Source organism: Notechis scutatus, chromosome 2 (assembly GCF_049901735.1).
Source record: "Notechis scutatus isolate UNSWTSFEM ecotype Mainland chromosome 2, rNotScu1.2, whole genome shotgun sequence".
Taxonomy (NCBI): Eukaryota; Metazoa; Chordata; class Lepidosauria; order Squamata; family Elapidae; genus Notechis; species Notechis scutatus.
Genome location: NC_142010.1, coordinates 246,004,233 through 246,027,089, shown reverse-complemented (window position 1 = coordinate 246,027,089; position 22,857 = coordinate 246,004,233). Strand labels below are relative to the sequence as shown.

The window sequence follows — 22,857 nt, the reverse complement described above, 5'->3', positions numbered from 1 at the left end:
AGTGCTGAAATGGGAACTCATGTGTGCATGCATGAGAGCACTGGAAACCAGAAGAGCAGTTTCCTGGTGCGCATGCGCACGCCGGGAAGCTGACCTTCCAGTTTCTGGCATGTGCATGCACGCTTGGCACCTGGTGTTCTGGTTTCTGTGCGCATGCATGCATGAAGACCAGCTGATCAACGCACATGCATGCACCAGAAATTATAAGCTCAGCTCCCTGGCTCACACATACGCATCAGGGAGCTGCTCTTCCAGTTTACGGCACTCCCACATGTGCAAAGACCAGCTGGCAGCACACATGTGCACACTGGAACCTGGAAGAGCAACGGGTGAGGGCTGGCATGCCTGGAGAAATGCTCTGCGCGCCACTTCCGGCACACATGCCATAGGTTCACCATCACAGTACTAGGTAAGGAAGTACTTCTTTTTGTCTTTCTCCAATTTCCCATCGTTAGCATTAACTTCAGAGCCAATTGATGTAGTAATGAAATGTTCCAGATTAGAAAGCAGGAAATTGTGAATACTAGTCCTGCCCTAGGCCCAAAGTCAACTGGATTGTTTTGGCCCAGTTCATCTCTCTCTCAGCCCTAGGAAGGAAGCAATGGAAAACTAGAAGTCAAGACTGATTCAGATCTAAACACACACACACACACACACACCCACCCCAGTAGTATTTTGAAAAAGGAAGAAAATAAAATACACTCCTACTCACTTTTTCCACATCATGATAGAGGACATAGTCACTGTAGGATAGAGTCAGTCTGAGAGTGAGATGAGCAGTACTAAATTAATAAATAAAACTAATAAAATAAAATATAAAATACCAATAAAGGAGAATATTTGTAGCTCAGGTTTGAAATGAAGGGTCCTTTGTGGTCTCTGGGCTTGTTTGTTTTCTTGCAGAGATACTACTGATGTTACCTAAGCTGGGTAATGAAAGTCTGCAAGGAAAATAGCCAGGCTCAGAAAGCACCAAGTCTCCCATGCACCATGATCATGCACTAGGTTTTTTTTTTTAACTCCCAATAAATCTTTTTTTGTCTCTTTTTTAAAAATCTGGTTACTCAAATATTATATAATTCAAACAAAAGAAGAATATTCTGTGCTTATCCAGCTTTCCCCAATGTGACAAATAGTTATCCAATCTCTTCTTAAAAACTTCCAGTGTTGGAGCATTTGCAATTTCTGGAGGCAAGTTGTTCCAATGATTAATTGTTCTAACTGTCAGGAAATTTCTCCTTAGTTCTAGGTTGCTTCTCTCCTTGATTAGTTTCCACCCATTGCTTCTTGTCCGACCCTCAGGTGTTTTGGAGAATACCTTGACTTGCTCTTCTTTGTGGCAGCCCCTGAGATATTGGAACACTGCTGTCACCCCAGACCTTCTTTTCATTAAACTAGACATCCTCATCCCAGTATCCGTTCTTTATATGTTTTAGCCTCCAGTCCCCTAATCACCTTTGTTGCTGTTCTCTGCGCTCTTTCTAGACTCTCAACATCTTTTTTACATCGTGGTGACCAAAACTGGATGCAGTATTCCAAGTGTGGCCTTACCAAGGCATTATAAAGTGGTATTAACACTTCACGTGATCTTGATTCTATCCCTATGTTTGTGGGCACCTTTCAGATATGACTTTATCCTCCAGAATTCTTAGCAATCAATGTGTTGAATTTTGGAAGCCGAAGTCAGCATATCTGGATCATGCTAAACTGAAGAAGGGGTACCTAACCGTCTTTAGGCAGGGCATCTAAATCAGGGGTGGGGAACCATGGCTCTTTTATGATGTGTGGACTTCAACTCCCAGAATTCCTGAAGCAGCCATGGGCCATAAAGAAACCATGATTCCCCACCCCTGCTCTAAATCTATTGGAAAACTTTTATTAAGTCTATTCAGAGAATAATGGAAATTATGGTCCAATGTGAATGGAAAATTTTAGATCATTTGAATCTCTTCACATGTATCCAGTGGCGGGATTCAAAATTTTTTACTACTGTTTCTGTGGGCATGGCTTGGTGGGCATGGCAGGGGAAGGATATTGCAAAATCCCCATTCCCACCCCACTCCTGTGGGAAGGTTACTGCAAAATCCCATTCCCTCTTCACCCCACTAACCTGCTTCCCAGCTCTGTTCTCCTGTGTAGGGCAACAAAAGAAGACCCAGCCAATCAGCTGGGACTCGGAAGGCAGAGAATAGATGGGGGGGGGTAGAGGTGGTATTTAGATGGGTAGTCGGAGGTGGTATATGCCGGTTCTCCAAACTACTCAAAATGTTCGCTACTGGTTCTCCAGAACTGGTCAGAACCAGTGGTGGGATTCAAATTCTTTTACTACTGGTTTTGTGGGCTTGGCTTGGTGGGCGTGGCAGGGAAAGGATACTGTAAAATCTCCAGTCAGAGGTGGGTTTTGCCACTTCTCCAAACTACTCAAAATTTCCACTACCGGTTCTCCAGAACTGGTCAGAACCTGCTGAATACCACCTCTGCATGTATCTGCCTATGTTTGGATAGGATATAGCCATTTTTTAGTTCTGTAATCCTCAGTTTATAGGTCAGGATCTAATTTGGGTCCTGACATTTTTCATCACCCAAATTATTAAAGAATAAAAGTCACGTGGAGCAGACAGAAAATAAGGGGGCGTGGTTAGAGAAAAGAAGAAAAGTAGGAAAAAGAGACATACAATGCATACAATTTATACAAAGTATACATATCACTTCCGTTACTTTCTGATTCAGTTTCAAGATGCAGCTGAAAAAGGTGAGGGCTACTGTCTTCAACAGGAAAATAGAAAACAGCAATTGAAAATATTTGTGTCTTTGCCTCTTTCTTTTTTCCTTAGAAACGGCTTGTCTTTTACCAAGGTTTGAAGGGAGATTGAGAGGAAATCCAATGAAGCCTTCCTATCAGATTGGAGAGAAAATCCAGCTGTCATGCCCAAATGACATGCAGCTAGTAGGATCATCTCTTCTTCTATGTGAACCTAGTCTGAAATGGTCTCCTGACTTTGCTGAAATCCATTGCAGAAAACAAGGTATGTTTCAGTTCTAAATAGTTCAAAAAATAGCATCAGTTTGGTAGATGCTATCATTACCATCATCATCTCTTCCTCCTAAGCTAGTTTGCTTAGGAGGTGGAAGAGGTGGTAGAGACGCAAAAGTTGTTCTTAATCCAGTTGCTGGTCCAGAAAAGTATTATACATGAAATGAAGGGTGCTTCCTCTTTTTGTCTCTGGTAGCAAAATGTCTTCAGTCAGCCCTGATCCAAGCACTGCCTGTCTTAAGATAAATTCAGTTTTAGTATTTGCAGTTTATATTCCCGATAATTTTGCTTTGAGATCAGTGAGGTTTAAATCAATGAATTTTTCTTTAAGGTCACGTGCACCCTCCATGAGTGCAATAATTGTACTCCATTAAAGGATTGCTTCTAATGAGCCAATTTGTAGCCTAAAGTTTGTTTAATCCCCATTCTCATCCAATGATAGGAAGCTGGGTTTCAGAAGACTGAAAGGGGGCCAAAAAATATAACAGTTCTTTTACATGTTATTATATGTATAAAATGACAGCACAGTCTAAAATGCAAATATTAAAATGGGATAGTCAGATTGCAATGGATGGAGGAGCATAATTTGTGTTTTAATGATGATCAAAGAGGAATAGTTTAAACCAAGGGCATCAAACCTTGACAATTTTAAGAGCCGTGGTGGTGCAGTGGTTAGAATGCAGTACTGCAGGTGACTTCTGCTGACTGCCAATTGCCAGCAGGTCGGCAGTTCAAATCTCATCAGCCTCAAGGTTGACTCACGCTTCCATCCTTCCGAGGTTGGTAAAATGAGGACCCAGCTTGCTGGGGGCAATATGCTGACTCTGTAAACCACTTAGAGTGGCCTATAAAACACTGTCAAGTGGTATTTAAGTCAAAGTGTTATCGCTATTGCTATTTCTAGACATCAACTCCCAAAATTCCCCAGCCAGCCTGGGGATTCTGGCAGTTAAAGTTCACATGTCTTAAAGTTGCCCATATTGGACAGCCGTGGTTTAAACCTTCCTATTGCTGAAGTAACTATTAAGCAATTGCATCTAGAGAAGATTTAATGAAGTGATTTTAAGCACAGTGGTTATTTAGTTGGACTCTCAATAGCAATAAAAGTGCACCAGTTCTAAAAAGTAAACCCTAATTTTGTCATTAAAGTATCATATCCCTTATTCAAAATTGGTCCATGAACGAGAGTTCAGAGAAACTCCTGAGGCTATGCTGGGGAAGGTTTTTTTTGGTTTCCCATTTTCTTCTAGTGTTGGTATGTTTCTTCTCTCATTTCAGTTGCCCCTCCAGTAACACATCCAACAGCGATTCAGTGCCAACCCTGGGAGAGAGTTTTTGAGACTCGGTGTGTGTGTAAGTTGCCAAACGAATGCAGGTGAGTGGATTTAATAAATCTGCCATTTCTGTTAAATTAAAGCCTTAAATGTGTGAGTCCTGAATGAATTAAAAAGCTTTGGAGAAAACAACCCTTGAGTTTTATTTGCAAATAATGAAGCTATCTTCATAGTGGGATAGAACACTTACCTGGAGGTTTGGAGGAGGACTGGATGGTTTGGAGATGTTTAAATAGAATACGTGCTGGTTTGGCTAGTATTAAAGACTCCATGATTTTTCCCCGAGGACAAGGATATTTACAGTGAATGTGGTACTCTTCAAACAACTATCCATCTTTTACAGTGCCCACTGGCACCAACATGTACACACAATGACTTACTGGCATATCCTTGCCATTAACATGGCCTGGCATTGTGCTTGAACTATATAAAGTTATGTTTTGTAAAAGTTCTTAATACTTTTAAATGAATACATTTCCGCTTCTAGTTCCTGCATTTTGACACAAGTTGGGAGAAATTTGATTTGAGGAAATTATTGCTATTTACTCTTCCTCTGCTACCAAGCAGTGAATGGAAAGAGTTTATGGTGGAGAATAGGGTTTTTGGAGGAGTAGAGCTTCACCTACTGTCATCATCTGGATCCAGGATATATCCTGGAAGACAATCCCATCCTTTGACTATTGACAGATTCCAGTCTCAGGCTACAATAGGACTTGCCCTTGAATTCCACCACAAAGTTGGAAAATATAGGACAAGAAGCAATGGGTGGAAACTAATAAAGGAGAGAAGCAACTTAGAACTAAGGGTAAATCTGCTGACACTTAGATTAATCAGTGGAACAACTTGCCTCCAGAAGTTGGGAATGTCCAACACTGGAAGTTTTTAAGAAGAGATTGGATTGTCTGAAGTGATGTAGGGTTTCTTGCCTAAGCATGGGGTTGGACTAGAAGACCCCCAAGGTCCCTTCCAACTTTGTTATTCTATTCTATATGGAGATTGAGGACATCATACTAGTTAATGAATGTATGCAGCTTATATATATTAAAGACAATTCACATGATTAAAATCCATTAGTGTAATACACTCCTCTTCCGACATATTAAGAATTGCAATTTGGCAGCAGAGCTTGGAGGTTGCATCCTGAGCTTTCAAGGACTTCAGGCAGCCTGGAGGATTCAGACAGTGTGTTCCTGCTCTTAAAAGTCAGAAGAGCATTGTGGGTGATTTGCTGGAATGATTATTTTTTTTCCCCTTTCCAGCTCTTCCCTGGATGTGTGTGCTACTGACCCCAAAACTCAGAGGAGCATGTGGCTAACTATTTGCAAGTTACATGCCCTCGAATGTAGGGGCAGGCAATACCTTTTAGTGAGTGAAGAAAACTGCAGAGCCCGTACCCTATCTGAGAGAAGTTGTGAATCCTGTCAGTTGTGGGAGATTTGTAATGGTAAGAGATTTTTCCTTACTTCCAAAAGTTAAGAGACTATAAAAGATCTCTCTCTCTCTCTCTCTCTCTCTCTCTCTCTCTCTCTCCCCTCTCCCTCCCTCCCCCTCCCTCCCTCTCCTCTCTCTCTCTCTCTCTCTCTCCTTGAGGGATTTTTGGTCTCTTTGGATTTTCTCAAAAAAGTTCTCACATTTCCCATGATACCCTTCAATTCTGGGCTAGAAACCAGGAGACCGTGAGTTCTAGTCCTGCCTTAGGCACTAAGCCAGTTGGTGATGCTAAGCTGGTCACACTCTCTCTTAGTCCTAAAAAACAGACAATGGCAAACCATTGCTAAAATTTCACCAAGAAAACTGCCAGTCAGTCACCAAGATTCAGCCATGGACACATGCACACAAAGTTTACTGTTACATCTACTGCTGCTGTTGCGTCTGTCCTGGAAACTATGTATTTGCAGGGTGTCATCAGAAAAATCAAGCTGGTAGCTACCACAGTATGATCAAATATCTGTTTTTAAGTCTCTTGCAGATATATAAATACCCCCCTCTCTCATACACACACACACACACACACACACACACACACACACACACTCTAGCTGGAGTTGTGATCACATCATCCTGGCCACCAGCTCAACTTTTTCTGACTATACTCTGTGGTTACCCTTGCCTGAGAGAATGTCTTAGACCAATGGTGAAAACTTCCAATACTTTTTTCAAACCATAAACCTATTAATTTGGCCTTTTTATATAGCTATCACTCTCACTTAATCAATTGGTTAGGTTGGTTTATGTATTACAGGTCTGATTTTCTGTTTTCATTGCGTTAACCTTTACAATTTTAATAATTTAATTTTAATAACATAATAATAATAATAATAATAATAATAATAATAATAATAATAATAATAATAATAATAATAATAATAATAATAAAAAATTTTTAATAACCTTTACAATTGTCCGTTACTTAGAGCCCACCAACACGTGCACATGCAGAGAAACTGGGCAATGCAGAGAAACTGGAACAAGCATTTGTGTCAATGTGAATGGAAGTCCTGCACCACAGACTATGACAGAATGCGAGGCTGGCATCCTCAGATGCAATGGAGAGAATGTCCGTGTAATTAGCATAACACCTTGTCTTACACAACAAATTTCCCAAATTTCCCAATAATTAATGCCATTGGTAATAGAATTGAGTGGACAATGTGATTAACAGTGAAGAGGCAGACAAATAGAAACAAGAGTGCATTTCAAAATATCTCTTTCTGTTAAATAACACATGGAAAGAAGGGTTTGCAAACATTTTATTGTTTAGAGCAGCCCAGTAGGAAAAATATACGCAACGTTTTCTGACCAAGAATCAGTTTGGGCCTATTTGTGATAGCTACAGGCCACACTCTAAAAAAATAATAGCTCACAAAAAGACCTCAAAACTAATTAATTTCTACATTATTTGCAAATTAAATGCTGTTGATGTAATTACTTATAGTTATACAGTATATTTGCTACTTTCCACTTTTGCAGGCCACATGCAGTGCAGGCCTGGGGATTTAAGTCTAGCACTTCTGCACTAAGGGAAAAATGAATTTTTGACTAGCTAACAACAACTGTAATGTTGTTAGCATTTGGCAGGCTAACAGTTGTGATTAGTGATCTGCATTCTGCCTGGCAGATGGTTAATTCTGGACACCTGCCATAACCCACCTCTCTTTCACCTTGCCTTAAAAAAAAAGAGAGAGAGAGACAGATGTTGGGATGAAAGATCTTTTTAACAATCCTGAAATATTCTGCTTCTGGACTTTTTGCTTGAAACTGAAATCATTGAAACTGATTTTAGGTTTTAATGATTAGAATGCTTTTTTGTTATAGAAATGGCTTGAAATGTTGAGTAATGCGAGGCAAAAGGTGGAGTTGTCATTATTTTTTGTACTTTACTGCACTGAACAAAGTTAGAGGTTGCTACTATTTTTTTCTTACTTTCTCTTTGCACTTTTCTTTCTCTTAACTTTCTAGCTTTTGTTTCTTTTTGTGGCTTTATCTTACAATAAACTTTAATGAAAAGTTTTTGAACAAGCAAGCAGTCCTGAAATATTCAAAGAAGTTGACTTTTCATACCAATAAATCTTGTTTTAAAAATTGTGGCAGTGTGATTTCTTCAGTGTGATTCACAGACCTTACCATTATTGATCTTTGAACAAGCTCAAAAGAATTTCAGCAAGTTTGAAGTTCAGCAAGCATGAAACTCAACAGTGATAGATAAACAACGATTAGTGTACATCTTAGAAGTATGAAATCATCAGTCCATGTGCTGAAAGGACCAATCAGCCTTTAAAAGAAGCAACAATGGGATTCAAAAATTTTAACAACCGGTTCTTTGGGCGTGGCTAGGTGGGCGTGGCTGGGTGGGTGTGTCCATGTGACTGAGTGGGCATGGCTGCTGCTTCTTCCCCCAGTTTTTTTGCTTCCTGGGCCTCAGGGGAGCTTCCTGGGTGGCATTTTTGCTCCCAGGGGGCTTCCCTGGGGCCCAGGAAGGCAAAAAATGGAGTGCAGGGGGTGTTCCCCTGCCCCCTGGTGTCCCTTTTTGCCTCCTGGCCCTCAGAGAAGCCTCCTGGGTGAAGCAGTAAGACGGTGATGGGAATCCCAACACAGCTGATCATAGAAAGAAAAGAAATACCTTAAGGAATGACTGGGTGGGGGAGAACGCAGTCAGCGATGTCGCGCAAGCACAATAAGGGCTGACTGGGTGGGGAGGGGAGGGGCAGACATAGAGGGGTAAGGCCAGCCAGGGGCACGATTTGCCGGTTCTCTAAACTGCACAGCATCATAACAACCGGTTCTATAGAACCGGTCCGAACCGGTAGAATTCCACCCCTGAAAAGAAGCCTCCATCCTGCAACACTTAGAGCTAAATGAATCTAATGATGGAAGCCAATAGAGCAGGGCTGTCAAACTCCCGGCATGCGGGCTGGACGTGTCACATGCTGGCCATGCCCACACCTGGTTTAGTGAAGGGGGAAAAAGTCCCAATACCTCACGCAACACCACTGTGACAATGTGAGTTTGACACCCCTGCAATAGAGGATTGTAATGGCAGGCAATCTTCCACCTATGTGCTATACGCTCTCTCTCCCCTTCCCAAAATCAAGCTAAAAAGACATGACTTGAATGCAAGAGAGATGAAATTTTAAGTGTTCAGAGCTGAACCTTATCCTCCTGAACCTGGGGGGCCATGAGAGATTTCCAGTGAGCCAATGATGTAGCAGGTGAGGTATGGCCACTCTATTTGTTTGGCTCTGAAAGGTAGGGTTAGAGTTGAGAATGGGAGGCTTCTTTCTGAGAGGCAAATTACTCCCATTTCTGCTCTTAATACACTCCCTCCCCCATAGCAGAAAAAAAGCTTTAAATCATGTTGCTAAATTTTGGTGGAAAAAAACAAAAACAAACTTCTGAATGTGGTTTCTACACATCTTTGAAATAGAGAATATTCTGGAAGTTCTCTTTTTGATATAAAAACTATTCTCAAACAACTGAAACATCTCCTGAAACATGAACGTTTTGACACTACATAAAGGGTAGGAGTGTCTGTGATGTTTCCTCTTCTTCCCCCATTTATTCCATGATTGCCTTGATTTTTCTGAAAAAGAAGTGGGTAGAACACACCAGCACAAATTAGTTAAGTATGCATAGTTCTGCCCTTTATGAGCTTTCAAAGCTCTTAGGAATTCAGACAAATAATTGAACAAAGGCAAGTCTAGCTTAAACTTTGGAAGTACTGTATGTATAATACACCCACTTCTTCAATGGCTCAGGGCTCAAAATGCCTGAGTACTGTAGAGTGATCATACGAAGATAATCTATTATAGTGTTGCTTTCAGACCAATGTGTTTTGTTCCTGTTATATCTGTCTGTATTGTCTTTGAATTGTATAAGGCGTACTTGGTAGACTTTCCCCTCTGAACCTAGTTTGATCTATAGCAACCTTCTGTAACTTTCCATCATAAGTTATTTTTATTGATATCTCAGCAAGAGACAGAACACCTAGCTTTATGGCTACAATTTTAAGCATATTCATATGAAAATCAATCCCATTGCTATTGCTGAGATAATTTGTCAGTAAAAAGTAAATCTGTATTATTGGGCTTTCAGGTTAATTCATAACTCAGAGCTTGGTCATTAACCAAGAAGTTTGGCACATTTCCTTCACTTGGATTGTTTGTCAGCTCAGCCTCTGGGAAAGGCTACTGGGCTTGTGCAATAGGCACAATGATAAATCCAGGGAGCTCAACTTGCTTTTTTACCAAGGGAACAAAATTCAGATAACGCCAACAAATGGTAAAGAAAACATAATGGGATCCAGAATATTTAAGATTTGTCTAAAGATTCCAGGATGAATAATGCATCCACCTATTCAATTATTTATTTATTAGAAATATATCCTACCTAGATCAGAGGTGTCAAACTGGAGGCCCGCAGGCCAGATGCATCACATGCAGGCCACACCCACCCAACTCTGTAAAGAGAAAAAATGTTGCAATCCATCAGGTGATGGCAATGTGACATGGCAAGTTTGACACCTGTGTTTTAGATGCTCAAACCACTGTTTATAAGTGTAATGGTATGTGGGAATGACCTTGGGAGACAGGAGGAAGGGCCATGGCCTAGATAACCATCATGCAAAAGGTATCCCAGGGGGATGGGAAGCATCTCAGAAGAGGCTCTCCCTAGTTTTGTGGAAAGTCCCAAAAAGGACAACAGAAATACATTCAGATTTGCAGGACTCTGTTAATGTAACCTTGCAATAAAGACAGTGTTATTACTTATGGTTTATGTTTTTGGTCTGGACTACCTCAAAGGGCTGACAATTGCAACCTCATATGCATCCCACCCCCCAAGAACAGCCCTATGTAACAGATTGGATTTAGAGAGAGTAATTGGACCAAAGGCACTCAATATATTTCCATGACTGTAGGGTGAACTTGAATTTGGGTTTTCAGAAGCTTAGATGGACACTTTAAACATTAGCATATTGACTCTCTTTACTTAAGGAGAAAAAGCTACTGGCTTTCTTTTGGAGGATGTATTCAATTACATACAAAAGGATTGTAATTCAGTCTAATTCTAGCTTGTTTTCTTTCATCAAATCTGTTATGGAATGTAAGGAATTTTCAAGGGTGTCTATTATTTCCTTGGAACTAGATGATAAGGAACAATACACATAAGTTCCATCTACACTGATATATTATTTCAAAACTCCAAATGACCTTTCTTAGCAGTTTTGTTATGACCCAGGTGGGCAAGACTAGGCAGGCCTCCTGAGAGTCTTTTATTTCTCCTGGAAAGGGTTAAAAATTGAGCCTTCACTGACCGGTCAGGCTCTACCCTCAGTCCCCCAAACAACAGCCCATAAATTACCGACCAGTCCACAAAGCAAAAGTCCAGACAGAAGGTAAGGGCAGGACTCAGAGCAAGGCAAAGGTCCAAGACAAGGAGTAGTTTTCCCGAAGGGTACAGTGAAACAGTGGACACATATAATTCATAAACAAGGACATAGTTCAAACAAAAGGCTAAGAGCACTTATTGAAACAAAACGGGTCCAAGGCAAGGCAGGTCTGAAAGGAGAATCTTCAGGGTTAGGGCAAGCCAAGAAGAGTCCTCAAAACCAGGCAAAAGCAAACTTTGAAACAAAGCAGTCTGAGTCACAGCCGAGGGAGACAAACACTTGTTTCCAAGCAAAAGCTCCTCCTCACAGCATCTCCTTAAGTGTTACCCTCCAGGTGAACTTTCTGTGGAGGGGTGGGGCACCCTCCTCACAAGTAGTCAGGTCGCCCTGTGCTGACTCTTCCTTCTCTCCATTCTTTGCACTTGGGGATCGGATGGGGGAGGTATTTGTTCATCTCTCCAGAGCTCCGCTGCTCCTCTCCTCCACTGCCTGCCCTTTCAGTGGTGGTATTCTATCGATTCAGCCCGGTTCTGGCGAGCTGGTAGCAGCGATGAGTAGTGGAGACCGTTGCTCTGCTGTTGGGCCCACCCACCCACGCGGGCTCCCATACTCACTTTTATCCACTGAATTTGAAGCACAGCTGCTTTGCGCGGCACAGAATAGATAATAGATCTTGTTGATGACTAGAATAGAATAGATCTTGTTGATGACTCAAGCTCTGTAAAGGACCTTGGAATACTCACCTCTAATGATCTAAGTGCTAGAGCCCACTGCAACTACATAGCCAAAAAGGCATTAAGAGTTGTTAACCTAATCCTACATAGCTTTTTCTCTGGTAATATCACACTACTAACCAGAGCATACAAAACATTTGCTAGACCAATACTCGAATACAGTTCATCAGTCTGGAACCCACACTACGTATCTGATATTAGCACAATTGAGAAAGTCCAGAAATATTTCACAAGAAGAGTTCTCCACTCCTCTACTCGCTGTAGAATACCTTATGCCACCAGACTTGAAATTCTAGAACTTGAAAACCTTGAATTACGCCGTCTTCGGTCTGACTTAAGCATGGTATATAAAATCATACATTGCAATGTCCTACCTGTCAATGAATACTTCAGCTTCAACCATAACAACACAAGAGCACACAATAGATACAAACTCAAAGTAAACCGCACCAAACTTGATTGCAGGAAATACGACTTCAGCAATAGAGTGGTCAATGTCTGGAATACTCTACCCGACTCTGTAGTTTCTTCCCCAAACCCCAAAAACTTTAACCTTAGACTGTCTACTATTGACCTCACCCCTTTCCTAAGAGGTCTGTAGGGGGCGTGCATAAGCGCACCAACGTGCCTACCGTCCCTGTCCTATTGTTTCTCTTATTCTTTTATTTTTCTTATATGTACCCATTTCATGTATTCACAACTATGTATACATTTATACTTATTATCTTGTAAACAATTGGCAAATCAAATAAATAAAATAAATAAATAAATAGCACCATGCGGCAGCTGCTGAAGCAACCAGGATCATGCAATCTTGCAGGAGGCGAGTTAGAACGTCTCTACGCCTGCACAAATGCCTCTGCACCTGTGCCAAGTGCACATTTGGAGCACGCGTGCATGCAAAGTGTGTGCACACATGCAAAGTGCGCCCACCAAGCCATGCCCACTGAACCAGTGGCAAAAATATTTGAATCCCACCACTGTGCCCTCTCCATCTCCTCCCACCTTCCTCGATCAGTCTGAGCCCACTCTTCCTCCCTACCTACTCTTTCGAGGCCTGATGGACCTGGGACTGCCTCATCTTCATTCTCAGGTTGTTCCTCCTGAGCCATAGAGACTGCACCATCCCCCTGCACTGGCCCCAGCTCCTCCTCCTGCTACTCCTGCTCCTCCTCCTCAGACCCAAGCTCCAACGGGGCCATGACAAATTTCATCTACTGATTGAATAGCTTGAGAGAGAAGATGAAACCCTATAGGAAAATAGGAATAGTAGTCATCTCCTTCTGGATGTAAAAGGTATAATCCCTGAAAAGTTGTACAAGAAAGTGCTAAATAATGTCATGGTCAGTGGCATCCAAAGTGTGATCCCTTTGAGGGAAGCAAAGCCAAGAAATAAACAAAGCAGAGATTCCAATCAGAAGAAAAGAATGTAACAATGCTCTACTGGATAGCATCCTTGGCTCATCTAGAATGACAGTCTGTTCTCACAGGCCAACCAACTGTACAAAGAAGACAAACATTCTCCCAGCAAATGGTCTTCGGAGACAGTCGTAATGACATCAAGGCTAATAGCTATTGATCCCAAGACTTCCATTAATTGGCCCAATCCTGTTGCAAGCCAGCTAAACTGATAAGCGGACACCACATCCCATAATGCTCTTTATTTTTATAGGGTAGAATAGCAGAATCTTAAAAGCCTGTCAGAGTTTCTTGTATTCAATAGCTTCAAGGCAGAGTTATTTTGAGTTTATTTCTCATGCTTTTCTCTTTCTCAGGACTGAGTAATCTTAACTAAAAGTCTTAAATGTTCACTTATTCTTGTCCAAGGCCAGGTCTACATTCTTTCATCTAAGGAATGTAGTGATCAAGGTGTTATGTCTCACCTGTATCTACAGGTGAGAATCCAAAGTTCCAGAGTTCAAATATTCAAGCAAAACAAAACCAGACCCAAAAGAGTTAACTGCTCTGTTTTCACAGTCCTTGGCAGTCTTCCTGGAATCTGTCTGGCAAGTCTGAATTGTCCATAAATCACGACGGCCGCTTCAAACGTATTCTTCCAAATCCAAAAAAGCACTTTGCTTCAAGCGGGGGAGAGGCGTTAACACGCTCCTTATATATCCCCTGAAGGGGCGTGTCAGTCTTTTTAATTAATCCTTGGCTGGACATCTCTTTTCTAATTGAGATTGACGTCTCAATCTTCTCCTAGTCCTAGCATCAAGCCAGCATCCGGCAGTTTCATCATCACTTCAAGCCTCTGGCACACTTTCCTGATTAACAGTTAACACCTGAGGTGCAATCAGGGAGGGAGTTCCAGAAGAGGAAGACGCCTCTGAAACTTCTAATAAATCAGGCTCATCTCTCAGATTCAACTCCTCCTCCTCCCCCAGACTTCTCTCAACGTCGCTCAGTAATGCAGGCTCGAATCTCAATGCCAGATCTTCTTCATCACTCGAGCCTACATCTGCTGACTGACCTGGTTCAAACCTCGGAGGCACAACAGATCAAGGTATGTACCACCTCCATTTTCTAGTGCATGTTGTTCACCAACATGACCTAAGCAATCTCATCTGTGTTCCAACCAAAATGGGTTATAATGTCATCTGGATGATTTGCAGCTACAAGGCCACCACCTCTTGTCTTGCCTAGAAATGAAATCATGTGAGTCTAGCCTATACTTATATGAATCTTTTAGGATTTTTTAGAATCTTTTAGACTGTGCATCTATCCATGGGAATTAAGGAAGTGCACAAAATGCAAACTGTATCCTCAAAAATTCCATAACTTGTTTTGAATTAAATTGATGAAACAAAATCCAATCTGAGTGTTCCATGTTTTTTTTCAATTATCTGAATAGAATTCAAAACAAATTTAAATTGTTTGGGCCAAGTGAATTCGTGGAGAACTTTAAAAATTATCAGCTTCACTATGTAGACCACAGAAGAAAATCAACCACACAGAAAGGCTAAAATTGTTTCTATCGAGATTGCTATAACAGAATCTTGCAAGTCTGATTATTTCGTACTTTCTCCTTGTTCCTATACCCCAGTGAATCAAGGCAACATCTTCCTGAGTCACTTATCTTGTCTCTCTAGATTTAAGAAATGCTTCAGTCCCTTTTTCCTAGGTAATTGTTATTGTTTGCAATAGTGGCGATTGTTGTATGGTTGATGTATATTTCTGTCAGAGTTGCCTTCTCTATTCTCTACAAAAACAAATTTTGTGAACTGCAAAAGTTGAAGAAACCAGTAAGAAGCAGCAAAGAGATAAGGGAAAAATAATTCACTATTGTCATCTATTGGGCATTTGGAGTTTTGCAGTTAATAACTACTGGCAGTCGCCAAGAAAATGCTCTTTCCTGGCCTGAGTTTATGTTCTTCCCATCTTTTTTCTTCAGAGGCTTCTCCTCATCTTTCCCCACCATAAGTACAAGTACAGTCTTCGGAAAATCTTCGATAGTTGTAAGTAAGTACTAAGATAGAAAGGAACCTGAGATTTTGTCAATCCAATATCAGATTATGTCTAGCATAGAGGCAATGACTTGTTGGACTAACGATGAAGGCCTTTTAGCAAATGTGAGCCAGTACTACAATAATCTCCAGGAAATTTCAAAGGAGACAACAAACCAAGATGAGTACCAGAAATCTCTCATTGCCAAAGACTACAGTCACCACCAATTCTAATGCTAATTCCTGTAATACATGGGGTGATGGAAACTGTTAGATCGGGTAGATCGGTCCCAATGAGAGACGCGAGACCTGTGTACTTCAAAGCTCTTATTTTATTGTATAGTTCTGTTCAGGATCTTGGAGCCGTGGCAGCCCTTCATATAGGGACTGCTCGCGGCTCGCCGGCCAATGACAGGGCTTTGAATCTCCCGCGATCGGCTCGGCCAATCGCGGGTGATTCTTAGAAAACCAATCACAGCCGTTCAGTAGACCAATCGGGAGACGGCCCGTGTGGACCAATCAGATTTCATCTTTTGGAGTATGTTAATATAGAATAGAAACTCCAATGGAACTTGTGTGCAGCTGATCAAGAGAAGTCAGTTTCCCTCCTGATAAAGGTTCCCCCAGAGGCTGCTACTGGTTCCTTCTTACTTTTCTTTCTCCTTAAAAGATTCTCCCTGCTTCTGCTTGCAGTTATTTTTGCTGCTGGGAAAAGGGGACCTCTTGGATTGAGGCCACAGCCCACAGCTTGCTTGATCATAAAGTGCTATTCTTCCACCCTCATAACTGCTAAATCCTGCTGTTAGTTCCAAAAAGTGCAAAAAGTCAGGTGAAGCTTCACAAAGGGTGCATCAATCCAAACCACCCAGGTCAGCAGATAACTTTGTAAACCTGAAAGAATGAAGAGGGAAAGGAACATTAAAGTTAGGCATATAACTTTTTTTTTAAAAAAAAAGGATGCATTTTTAAGGCTGGTACTTGTGCAAAAGAAAATCAAGAGCCTTTCTTTAGGAAATAACACAATGGTAGAAAAGGCTGAATTATTTAACTGTCTCTACAGGTAAAGGAATATAGCTTGCGCACTCCATTATAGAGACAGACTGAGTCAGGAAAAAAATCGGATAGTACAGATCAAGGTCAAAAAAGAAAGGAAATTCAACTGAGGTAGAAGGGATAAAAGCTCTACAAATATCAGTCAAACCTACCTAGTGTTTCTCAAACTTTCTTGTTAAATAATATTTTTTGTTCAAGTTTAAAAATACTAAGATAAGAAATGAATGCAAATTAAGAAACATTTTAAAAATAAAAATGCAGAAACAAAAAGGGAGGAGGGAGGGGAAAATACAGAGAAAAAAGAAGAAAAATTACTTCTCCCTTCGTGATGACAAGTCCAAACAATTTTAGCAACTTATCACCTCCTCTAATATTTAAATTCTTAAAGCTGCTAAGAGTAAGAAACCCCGGTCTAACCAAAAGGAGGCACCTTATGTACAGATAATTGCCAAGTCTCCCTCATAAACACCTCTATGACAATTGTTCCAACTGATCAGTGAGTTTATAAATATAGAAAACTATAGGTAGTCCTCGGCTTACAACATTTGCTTAGTGACCATTCAAAATTACAACGGCACTGAAAAAAGTGATTTATGACCATTTTTTGAGCAGCCATGGAGGCGGCGAGAGGAATATGGGGAGACATGTGACTTTCTCTATGCCCCAAGACACTGGCTGAGCTGGCTGTGGCTAACGCTGCTGCTCTCGCATTTGAAAACTAGGGTTAGGGTTGGGATTAGGGTTAGGATTAGGATTGGGGTAAGGGTTAGGACTCCTTGGGGGTCTGTCCAGAAAAATAACCTAATGGACAGTTTGTTAGAGCTATTATAAGGAAAGAGAACATGACAGCTTTTTGTTCAGATTTATTTTGGGGGAACAGTAAATTACATGGGAAAATCCCATTCCCAAAATTAAACTAGGGTTAGGGTTGGGGTTGGGGTTAGGGTTAGGATTAGGTCTCCTTGGAGTCTAGCCAGAAAACTAACCTTATGGACAGATTTTTAGAGCTGTTTTAAGCAAAGAGAATATGACAGCTTTTCATCCATACTTATTTTGGATGCATAGTAATTCCATGGAAAAATTCCATTCCCAAAATAAAACTAAGGTTACGGTTGAATCTGCCGTTAGGTTTCAGTCTCCTTGGGGTCTGGCAAAAAAATAGAAAGCTATCTCTCTCTCTTTGGTTATAAAAGCCCTATGAATCTATCCATAAGGTTAGTTTTCTGGCCAGTCCAAATGGATTCCTAAGCCTAACCCTAAATCCAACCCTAATGTTAGATTAATTTTGGAATAGGATTTTTCCATGTAATTTACTGTGTTTCCACAAGAAGTCCAAATGAAAAGCTGTCACTTTCTCTTTCCTTATAATACCTCTAAGAATTTGTCCATGAGGTTATTTTTGTGGCTAGACCCCCAAGGAGACCTAACCCAACCCTAACCCTAGTTAGGGAAGGGAGAGAAAGAAAGAGAGAGAGAGAAAGGGCAAGAAAGAATGAGGAAGGGAGGGAAAGAAAGAAAAAAGAAAGAAAGAAAGAAAGAAAGAAAGAAAGAAAGAAAGAAAGAAAGAAAGAAAGAAAGAAAGAAAGAAAGAAAGAAAGAAAGAAAGAAAGAAAGAAAGAAAGAGGAAGGGAGAGAAAGAAAGAGAAAGAAAGAGAAAAAAAGGAAGGAAGTGAGAGAAAGAGAAAAAAAGAAAGAAAAAAGAAATAGGAACAAAGAAAAAATAGAAATAGGAAGGAAGGGGGGAGAAAGAGAAAACTCTGTGCTATTATTTTAAGTCTTCCATTATTTATTATATATTAATATTTTACACCTAGAGTTATTTTACTGCTTTTCTTTTGCCCAGGTATTTTTCAGGGTTTACATGTCTATAGTCTAAAGCATAAATACATGTGTGTTTAACAGAGTTGAAAGGGACCTTGGAGATCTTCTAGTCCAACCCCCTGCTTAGGCAGGAAAACTGAGGATGCCAAACCCTGAGCAGAGGTCCTGGGAAAGGTGTCAGAATAACAGAATAACACTTAGAAGGGACCTTGTGGGGAATCCTACCATTTCAGAGAAATGGCTGTCCAGTCTTTTCTTAAAAACCTTCAGTGTTGGAGCATCCAGAACTTCTAGTGGCAAGCAGTTCCACTGGTTAATTGTTCTCACTATCAGGAAGTTTCTCCTTAGTCTTAGTTTGCTTCTCTCTTTGTTCCGTTTCCATCCATTGCTTCTTGTTTGCCTTCTGGTGCTTTGGAAAATATATTGCCCCCCCCCCTCCTCTTTCTGGCAGCCCCTTAAAAGTCCCACTCTTGAGCAAAGCATGTGAGCCATTTTCTCCTTTCAGTGGTCCATGAAAGTACATCTATAGTATGTAGATAATAAAGTCAAAAAAAGGTGAACAACATTTTTACACAACTATAGATAAGTTGAGACTGGGTATGACAAGGAATGGCTGGGAGGGGAAGGGCTAGTTGAGGCACCCCTTGACGTGAGTGACATTGAGTTGGTCACATTCACCCAGTCATGTGACCACCAAGCCACGCCCAACAAGCAAGCCACACCTACCCAGTCACATGACCATCAAGGCACACCCACAAATTCAGCCATGCCCACAGAACCGGTTGTTAAGAAATTTGAATCCCACCCCTGCCCTAACCCCACTTTAACCCTAGTTTAAGACACATTCTTAGAAGCAAAGAGAATGGGAAGTATTATAAGGAAAGAGAATGTAATAGCTTTTTTGTCAGACTTATTTTGGGGGAACAGTAAATTACATGAGAAAATCACATCCACAAAATTAAACTAGGGTTAGGGTTAGGTCTTCTTGGGATCTAGACAGAAAATTAACCTTATGGACAGATTCATTAGGCTATTATAATGAAAGTTACGGCTTTTCGCTCGGATTTATATTGGGTGCACAGTAAATTACATGGGAAAAATCCCATTCTCATATGAAAACTAGGGTTAGGGTTGGGTTTAGGGTTAGGTCTTCTTGGGGTCTAGCCAGAAAACTAACCATATGAACAGATTCTTAGTGGTCTTATAAGCAAAGAGAACAACACACAAAGAGTGACAGCTTTTTGTCCGGACTTCTTTTGGGAGCACAGTATATTACATGGGAAAATCCCAGTCACAAAATTAAAGTAATGTTAGGGTTGGGCTTAGGGCTAAGGCAGGGGTCTTCAACCTTAAACATTCAAAGAGCTATTTGGACTCCTTTCCCACAGAAAAAAAAACCACTGGGAGCCACAAAACATGGGTCAGCATGGCCAACAGACATCACTCACTCCCTATCCAGCTCCTGCTCTGGAATACGGAGCAAGTCTCCATCTGCCGCCATTGCCCTTCCCTTCTCAGGGCAGGTGAGGAGTGAGTGGGAGGGGACGGCAAGGGACTGGGCCATCCAGTGGTGGATTCAGCCGACAGTGAGCCACAGCAGAGGGACGAAAGAGCTTCATTTTTCTGGGAACCTGAAATGACTCTTCATTTAAATCATATGGTGAAAAGCACCCAAAGAAGAAAAAAGAACAACATCAGCAAAAAAAAAAAAAAAAACCACAACCAACAGTCACCTGTTTTTGGAAATGGTTCAAGAGGGAACACACACACACAAAAGAGAGAAAGACAGAGGGAGACAGAAAGAGACAGAGACAGAGAGAGACACAGAGAGAAAGAGAATTGAGATAGAACGAGGAAGAAAGAGAGAGAGACAGAGAGTGAGAGATGAGAGAGAAAGGGAGAAAGAGAGAGATGAGAGAGGGAGAGAGGGAGAGAAAGAGACAGCAAGAGGGAGAAAGAGAGAGATGTGAGAGAAAAGAGATGAGAGAGTGGGGGAAGAGAGAGAGAGAGAGGAGAGGAGAGAGAAAGAGAGATGAGAGAGTGAGAAAGAGGAGAGTGGGGAGAGAGAGAGAGAGAAAGGAGAGGGGGGAGAAAGTGAGAGACAGGTGTAGAGAGAAAAAGATGAGAGACAAAAAGATGAAAGGGAGAGGGAGAAAAAGAGAGAGAGAGAGAGGGAGAAAAAGAAAAAGAGACAGACAGAGAGAGGGTGAGAGAGAGGTGAGAGAGAGAGAAAGAGAGGGAGAAAAGGAGAAAGAGAGAGGGGAGGGAGAGGGCGAAAAAGAGAGAGATAAGAGAGACAGAGATGGAAAGAGAGCGAAAGAGATGTGAGAGAGGGAAAGAGGAAAGAAAGAGAGGAAAGAGAGAGAAAAGAAAATACCGGGAGCCACAAACCTTGGGTATGAATGGCTGGGGGGGAGGGGGAGGGGCGGGGCCAGCCAGCGGTGGGATCATCTGATAGGGAGCCACAGGAGAGGGCCCAAAGAGTCACATGTGGCTCTAAAGAGGCACATTGCCGACCCCCGCCCTAGTCAATCACATTCCCTCTGTTAGAATGCTCAGAGGATGAGAATTAGGATTTTGTGTGGTAAAATCATGTGACTCTTTAATGTCAACTGGGCAAATAAGGAGAGGGAGTTTATTATTTGGAGTTTGGATGGGGCCAGGAGGATAGTTGGGTTTGGTTAAATATCCCTAAAATAGAATGGAATATTTGGAATACTTGCACCTGAAATCACATTTTGGACTGTATATATATATATATATATATATATATATATATATATATATATATATATATATATATATATATATATATATATATATATATATATATATATATATATATATATATATATATATATATATATAAATAAATACTCAACCTTGCTTTGGTTTCTAAATGAACCAAACCAGCCAAAATACTTTTACTTGTGGGATCTTTGGTGCTCTCTGAGCTTGGTTGTTTTCTTGAAGGCATTTCATACATTTGCTTTGTACATGAAACACTTGGGCTGGATATTCCTTGCTCAAAATGATTCATACCAATACTGTTGCATTTCCTATACAGTAACAAAAATACAGAGCTGCCTTCAACTTGAGTAATGCAGATTCTTTGTTTTTATTTTCTACTGAATTTACTATTCTATATGGCTGTTATATTCCATTAGGGAACTAACTAATCCACTCTCAAAAGCAGATGATGTTCATTTTCACCAATCCTTATACAATTTTCCTCCCAAATAATTTTTCTTTTAGCTGTTTTTAATCACAGATTTTTTAAAAAGACAAATACAGCTTCTCTTACAATAGGGTCCAATATAAACCAAGGGTGCAGTACTAATCATTTTTTTTTCTGGAATGCTGCCACACTCCTCTTACAAGGAAGGGAAACCAAGCCGAGGAAGGGTGTGGGTGTGTGGGTGTGGGTGTGGGTGTGTGAAGTTGTTAAGAAACAGATTGAAAGTGACTAATCGAGAATAAGATCTGGTTCACTGGAAATTGGTTTGTGAAATTCACTAGAAACAGAATTACTCCAGAAATACAGAGGGGAGGAAAAGATTCAGGAGAAAAGTTAGTTCTCTCCAAAAGGAAAATAAAATGTGCAGAAGCAAAGGAATGATAATAAAAGTCTGCATACTGTATGTCCACAGGGAGAAAATTTGACTTTATAACTTCCAGAGGCAAATTGTTCCACTGATTAATTGTTCTAATTGTCAGGAAATTTCTTCTTAGTTCTAAGTTGCTTCTCTCCTTGATTAGTTTCCACCCATTGCTTCTTGTCCTGCCCTCAGGTGCTTTGGAGAATAGCTTGACTCCCTCTTCTTTATGACATCCCCTGAGATATCAGACCACTGCTATCATGTCACCCCAGTCCTTCTTTTCATCAAACTAGATATACCTAATCCCAGCATTCTCTATATGTTTTTAGCCTCTAGTGCCCTAATCATCTTTGTTGCTCTTCTCTGCACTCTTTCTAGAGTCCCAACATCATTTTACATCGTGACAACCCAAACTGGATGCTATATTTCAAGTGTGGCCTTATCAAGGCATTATAAAGTGGTATTAACACTTCATGTGATCTTGATTCTATCCCTCTATGCACCCTAGAACTGTGTTGGCTTTTTTGGCAGCTGCAACACTGCTGCTCATATTTAAATGATTGTCCACTAGGACTCCAAGATACCTCTCCATTATTACTATTGAACAAAGTACCACATATACTTTACGTGTACATTTTGTTTTTCTTACCTAAATGTAAACCTTACTTTTTCACCATTGAATTTCATTTTATTAGATAGTGTCCAATGTTCAAGTCTGTCAAGATCCTTCTGTATCTTAAGGCTATCTTCTTCTGGAGCTTATCTTTTGGGATGTCCATGCTCATCGTTATACACTATCTGTGCCTAAGTAACCTCTTATGATAGCTATATTATGAATGTACCAACCACTTGTTCTCAAAACTCTCAAAATGCTGAGATTCATTCATTCATGCAGTTTCAAATGAAACAATTAGTATGATATAAACAAAAATCCAGTTGTTATATCAACA

The 22,857-nt window shown here is 40.8% G+C and overlaps 1 protein-coding gene across 1 annotated transcript in view; it reads left to right on the top strand.

Moving 5' to 3' along the window:
- The window catches only part of C7 (complement C7), a 34,086-nt gene extending 26,134 nt beyond the window's left edge, over positions 1-7,952 (top strand). The window contains exons 15-18 of the mRNA XM_087958484.1: positions 2,835-3,026; positions 4,313-4,409; positions 5,628-5,812; positions 6,783-7,952. Coding sequence (XP_087814610.1) covers positions 2,835-3,026; positions 4,313-4,409; positions 5,628-5,812; positions 6,783-6,985 — 677 coding nt within the window. The 3' untranslated portion in view covers positions 6,986-7,952. The remainder of the gene's footprint in view (positions 1-2,834; positions 3,027-4,312; positions 4,410-5,627; positions 5,813-6,782) is intronic.
- The last annotated feature ends 14,905 nt before the right edge of the window (positions 7,953-22,857 follow it).